At 51.0% G+C, this 6,576-nt stretch overlaps 1 protein-coding gene across 1 annotated transcript in view; it reads left to right on the top strand.

Annotated features, from left to right (window-relative positions):
* The window catches only part of BCORL1 (BCL6 corepressor like 1), a 49,939-nt gene extending 45,550 nt beyond the window's left edge, over positions 1-4,389 (top strand). Inside the window, exons 12-13 of the mRNA XM_042783402.1 lie at positions 349-502; positions 4,110-4,389. Of these exons, the coding sequence (XP_042639336.1) occupies positions 349-502; positions 4,110-4,389 (434 nt within the window). The remainder of the gene's footprint in view (positions 1-348; positions 503-4,109) is intronic.
* Positions 4,390-6,576: the final 2,187 nt, after the last annotated feature.

Here is a 6,576-nt window from a genome sequence, read left to right as displayed (position 1 = left end):
GGCGGTTCAAACCCACCAGCCACTCCTCGGAAGGAAGGTTGGGTAATCCTACTTCTGTAGTGATACTGCCTTGGAAACCCAAGGAGGGGGTCACTGTGAGTCGGGGCCGACTTGGACGGCCCATAACAACAACAACAAAGGGGGAGAAGTATATCATGAACCTCTGGCCACAAAATAACTTCTTCTAAGACTAAAATGTGCCCTCCCAAGCATGTGAGCTATGGAGTCAGTGGGCTTGTTTGTTTTCCAATCGCCCACCTGCACACCCCTTTATCTCATTGTGGCATTTCTTTTCTCCAGTTTTTTGTGTGTAGCTAAGTCCTAATTCCTGCTGTGCACTCTCTACAGAGGAAAAAGATGGGTTTGCCTGTGACCTCCTGCATAATCCTCCTGGGAGCTCTGATCAAGAAGGAGATGATGTGGAAGAGGATAATTTCATGTTTGAACTCTCAGACAAGCCTCTTCTCCCTTGCTACAACCTCCAAGTGTCAGTGTCCCACGGGTAAGTACCTGAAATGTCTACAAGGACTGAGCCTCGGGATCCTGGCAACCCCTGGCCCGCCTCCCTGGGAAGGGCGGAGTTCTCCGGAGGAAGTGGAAGACCTGGAAGACAAGCACTGAAGTGTAGGAAAGATAATATATGACAGACGGTCTGTGGGCTCTAGGTAGATGGACCCAAACATTGAGATTCACTCTCTGGGTTGGGTTTTTTTTTTGTTTTTGTTTTTTGTCTTGTTCTGGGTGTGAGAGATGATCAGGGAGATATTTTGGCTGATGAACTATTAGAATCTTTGGAACATTTTTGTGGTTTCTGGGGACAGCCAGACAGAATATTTGAAATGGAGATTCTTGGAAAAGCTAGGACATACGGTTGCCATAGCTGTGAGGCCACTTGGGTTTTTAAGTAATCCACTGCCTGGTTTCTTATAGCCTTAATGTTGGCAAGATGGGAGCATCGGTGCTGTCATCTCTGCCCACCGTGATCACCCATTTTTGGAGGACTCTGTACCTGACACTTAACATTAGACCCAACTCAATTCCGTCTCTGTTTGTTGATTCAGAAGGGAGTTGGGCAGCCTGCAGAGTTGTGGTTCCTGTCAGTTTGCGTCGCTCTATCAATGTGGAGATGTGCTGGTGGAGAGAATGCCAGCATGGGTTGGCCTTTTGTTCTTAGCCTCATCTTTAAGTATTGTCTTCTTACCCACATCTTTGCCTATTTCAAATACCTCTGCACAAGATTGTAAGAATAATTATTCTCTGATATGTAGTGAAAACATATCAGATCTATTTCTTTTAAATGAAACGAAGGGCACATGATAGGGGGTGGAAGTTGGATTAGGAAGCCTTCAGATGAGCCCTCAGTTTACAACTCTGACCACTAGACCATGGTTTCTTTGCAACCCTTCCCCCATGGCCTGATAAGAATAAAAATAGCCTATATGATGACACTAGTCGGGGTCAAGTTTCAGGGGCTTTTGGTCCTTATTCTTCTGGGCATAAGCTGATCCCTGTGGGTGGGGAGGGCCTCTGGGATATAGTATTGCACAAGTTAATTAATTCCTCCGAAGTTCTCAGCATCGTCTTCTCTGAAACAGGATCTTGGGCCCTGGTAGTAAAAGGACCAGGGCAGTGTGCTAGAGGTGCGGGCAGCACACGAAGACAGGCACTGCGTGCCGCCCAGCAAGTGAGTCAGGGAGGCCCGTTTGCAGGGGCAAGGCCTGGCCAAGTTGGTTTGTGGGTTTTCCTGACATGACAGTTTATCCCGAAGCTGCCCTTCCCCCCAGCTGTGGCACAGTGTGACAATTTCTGTTCTTCAGGCAGGGCGGTGGCGGTGGTGGTGGCGGGGGCCCTGTGGGGTTCAGAAGTGCCTTCGGAATCATCAAAGCAAGACCGAATCTGATCATCTGTGTTTATATTCTGGGATTCTTCTCTTCATTCTTTGAAAGTGATGGTCCGAGGAAATGATATTGATAGCCCCTTCTCTTAACCCAGAACCCTTCATTCCTTGGTCGTTTGAGGTGGCAGGTTGCTGTCATTTGGGAGACACGTTGCATTTTAAGGATGAAGATTGCAGGTCTGGATAGACGTTTTAGGTGCTGTACAGAGAGTTCAGTTCCATAAACACGTCTGAAGCAGCTGTACCAGGTCAAACCCGGGTTATCACAGTGCAGCTCCAGCCTGTGAAGAATCCACGACATTCTAGTGGAGGAGACAGACAAGTACACAATTCCCTGTAATAGAAGACCAAATGTTCTGAGTAGATTTATTAGGAAAGTAATACAGGCTCATTGTAGAAAACGGTTCAGAAGGGGGCTGAGTGAAAAATAAAAGCCCACTTCACCCCGAGCCCCCATTCCCATGCATCACAGAGAACCACGGTTGAAGTTTCCTTCGCGTCCTTGCAGAAATGGGCTCCGTCACACTTACAGTCAGTGTGTGAGCCAAATGCCATGAGACTATAGAAGATGGGATGTACAGTTGGTGACATTGGGTGATGTGGCCAGAAAGGAGAGGCAAATGGAGTGTGAGCAAAGGCACTGGGGCATATGAGTGCAGGGTATAGTCCAAAAGCAGTGTGGAGTCCTGGATCAAATGACTGGCACTTGGTGGGGTGAGGGGTATGGTCTCTCTCTCTCTCTCTCTCTCTCTCTGTGTGTGTGTGTGTGTGTGTGTGTGTGTATGATAGGGTAGAGATTGGGCTGAAGAACTCAAATGGAGTCACATTTGTCAGATCTTGTATAATGTCAGTCTAAAGGATTTGGAGGAGCTCTGGTAGTGTAGTGCCTAAGGCATTTGACTGCTAACCAGAAGGCTGGTGGTTCAAACCCACCAGCTACTCCTCAGAAGGAAGGTTGGGCAATCTACTTCTGTAGTGATACCTCAGAAACCCAAGGAAGGGTCACTGTGAGTCGGGTCTGACTCAATAGCAGTGAGTTTGGTTTTGGTTTAAAGGATTTGGAGTTTTTCTGGAGGCACTGGGGAGCGATTGAAAGCTGTTGAAGGAGGTAGTGACAGTCAGATATTCTTCTTAGGAAACTAATAGTAATATAGAGGATCCATTGAGGGTAGATGGCGGATGTGGAAGAGTGACTCTTGGCTGAGGGGAACCAGTTCAGAGGCTGATGCAATGTAGTCCAGGCCAGAGCTGGTGGCAGCTGGAACTGAGGCAGTGGAATGCAAGAAGAGCCCTGGAAACAGGACCACGGGCATGGAGATGCAGTGTTTCTCGATCACCCCTTCCTGGTTTACCAGAGCCAGCGTTTGGCTCCTGACCTGCCCCCCTCAGCACCCCTCCTAGCTGTCCCCAGGCTGTTGCCCAGTGGAGTACGCTCAGCAAAGTCAGCCTGTAATGTGAGCTTCGACCCTGCGGGAACGATGGTGCTGCCTCTGCCGCCGCCACCGGAGAAAAAAACTTGTCTAATGCATTCCAGAGCCAGAGAGGAATGCCTTTTGGATTACCCACAGTTCAGGCCTTTCTCCACGGCTCCCCTCTGCTGGGGAGGATGGTGGAGAACAAGGAGGCGAGGGAACCAGGAGTGAGAACAGCCAAGGGCAGCCAGCTGGGTTTGGTAGGCGTGGGGTGCCAGCAGATGGCCAATCCCAGGTCTTGGGGTGCGGGCGACGTTCTGGGGCAACCAGTGACGAATTTTAGGTTCCGAAAGGCTCACGCCAACTCCGCGTTTCCCTCCCTCTCCTTCATGGGTTGAGTGCTCATCATTTTGGCGAAAGCGGGCCCAGGCAGTGGAGGGAACAGGAGAAACTGTTTGTCTCAGCTACACCCAAGAAGGAACGCTGGTGGCGCAGTAGTTAAGCACTTGGCTGCCAACCAAAAGGTCAGCGGCTCAAACCCACCAGCTGCTCCGTGGGAAAAAGACGTGGCAGTCTGCTGCCCTAAAGATGACAGCCTTGGCAGTGCTGTCTCTGTCCTCTAGGGTCGCTATGAGTCGGCATGGACTCATGGCAATGAATTGGGTTTGGTTACACCCAAGGGGCCTATGGTTCAGTGGAACGTGGCCAGACACCACGGCCTAGTGGGAGAATGACCAGCCAGTGGTTCTGTCAGCCTTCCCCCTGCTCCGTTCCCTAACTCCCATTCTTGCCTCTTCCAGGCCCTGCAACTGGTTCCTCTTTACAGACGTCCTGAAGAGGCTGAAGCTCTCCTCACGGATCTTTCAGGCTCGATTCCCGCACTTTGAAATTACCACCTTGCCCAAGGCAGAGTTCTACCGGCAGGTGGCCTCGAGTCAGCTGCTGACCCCTGCTGAGAGGCCTGGAGGCCTGGAGGACAGATCCCCACCAGGCTCCTCTGAGACTGTGGAGTTGGTGCGGTATGAGCCAGAGCTGCTGAGGCTCCTAGGGTCTGAGGTGGAATACTATTCTTGGAGTTGACGGGAAACAGCCCCTCCCTTTGCTTCTTTCTCCTCTGAGTCTGCCCTTCCCCCACCTCCCATGTCTCCCCCCACCGAGCACCAGACTGCAGAATGAGGCAATAATACGGACCAACAAGAAGCCGCCTTATCAAATTGCCAGCATTAATGACTGGATTTTTTTGGGGGGTCACAATTAGTTTTCATCTCCCTGTCATCGTCATTGTTGTTGTGGTTGGTGATGGGGGTGGAAAGTTGAACCCCATATCTGAGGAGGTCCCTGCGAGTGGTGGGAGGCGGCACTGGGGTCTTTTGGACTGGTCTCCCTGTGTATGACAAGACCAAACCTGGGCCCTGGGTGGCCACGGCCTGTCCTGAGGAGAAATGAGAAAAGCCCAGATCTCTTGAGTGGCCCCTCGGTTCCCCTGTGTTCTTCTGTCTTTCATAGTATTTATTTTATTAGTATTTAATTTGTATTGTTTCATTGGTTTCTGATAAGTCTGTATCACTGTGATGATTTGAGGCAACTTGTGTTGAGGGACTTTCTTCACCTCCTTTCTATTTCTCTGGAGCCGCTCCCTCCGCTGACAAAGTGACTGGGGGGGACATGGAGTGTCACTAAGAAAGCTAGCAGGTGCTGGTCCAGGGCTTGGGGGGTTGGGATCAATCCCGAGGCTTTGGTGCTCCCCCGACCCCCAGTTTTTTCTTGTTTCCCCCTCCTCCCCTTTGCTGTTTACTGGGGGCGGGAGGTTTGTGGGGTGAGAGGTTAATGAGTTACTCTAATAAAGGAAGAGTGGAGAGTGGGCCTGATGGGTAACGTGCCCCCTCCTCACTACCCCCCTCAGAGTGCACAATACGAGTTTCTTCCTGCATCTTTCCCCACCCGGTTCTGGCCTCACCCTCTCTAGTTACCAAGCTTCTCAGCTCCCAGCTCTCACCCCTTCCCAGACTAGCAGCACCCTCTCCTGTGTCTTCCCCTCCCTCCCCTCCCTCGGTCCCCAGTCTCCTGTGGAATCTGCAGAGGGCTAGGGGACTGTCTGCCAGATGTGAAATCCAGGCCTCAGCTGGTTCCTACGCAAGAGCGTCATCCCAGCCCCGCTCCACTCCGCCTGCAGGCTTGGGGTTGAGCGGTGGCTGCCAGGCCTCCCTCCCGGCCTGGCCTCGGGGCCTCCAGCACCAGGCTGGTTCAGGAGAGAGAGAGAGCGCGAGGGAGGAGCTTGGCTGCTTCCCCATCCCCACCCCTCCGTGGCGTCGTCTTTCCCACTCTTGTTCTTATTTTTCTACCAATTGCTATTTTTCCGAACAATCCTTGTAGAGAGTATGTGCCATGCAAAGGCCAGAGGGCCTCGCTGTGGCCAAGTCTGGTCGGAGATGGCACAGTTTTATTGTACAGGTGCTAAAACAACAACAACAAAAGAAGAAAAAGACAAAAAAAAAAAAAACAGTTTGAGGATGGGACAATCTGTTGTCTGGCGGCTCCTGCCCCACGCGGGAGCATTGGTGGTTATTTTCTTTGTATTGTGTTTGTTCTTTGTTCCCAGGGGGATGTTCTAGGCCCCCTTCTGTAGGACTGCTCCCACCCCCACCGTACCGCCCAGTTGGTTTTGAACAGTTGTTCTCCCTTTTTAAAAAAACAAAAAAACAAAAAATATATATATATATGAAGTTGAGGTGTTTTACATTTGGATTTGTTGGTTTTGTTTGGGGCATGGTATTGTGGGGTTCCTTTGATACTTCCCTTCCTTTTTCACATTTGGCTGTGTATCGTGCTGCCAGTGATGTGCCCTTTTCAGCAACGGGCTGTGGAGTCAAAAACACCTGCATACCAAAAACCTGGCTCGGGGCTTCTGTCTCCATCTCTCTCTTTGCACTCTCTGCCCTTTCTGGCTTTTCTGTGGTTGAAGATGGGCGTCCCGGTTAAGTGAATGGGGAATCCCCAATTCCATGTGGTAGTTTTAGACCCTGAGGGGCTGCAGTGAACAAAAGTAAGGCGGAATAGTCAGTAGAGATCTGGGTCATGGGTCAAGCTCTGGAAGGAATAGGAAAGACAAGGGCATGTCCTGGGGGTGGGCCGACGGGAAGTTGAGTCCTGTTGGTTTGGGGGGCTGTGTGCGCATGTCTGTCTATATTCCTTGTTGGGCACAGGAGTATGAGGGTTCTTAGAATCTGGTGATCCCTGTGATATGGCTCCTTGACCTGTGCCGGACCA

The sequence above is a fragment of the Orycteropus afer genome, unplaced genomic scaffold (genome assembly GCF_000298275.1).
Source record: "Orycteropus afer afer isolate SDZICR_OR568_19922 unplaced genomic scaffold, OryAfe1.0 scaffold01054, whole genome shotgun sequence".
NCBI classification, from domain to species: domain Eukaryota; kingdom Metazoa; phylum Chordata; class Mammalia; order Tubulidentata; family Orycteropodidae; genus Orycteropus; species Orycteropus afer.
Note: the sequence above shows the minus strand (reverse complement) of the source record. Positions and strands in the feature narration are given on the sequence as shown.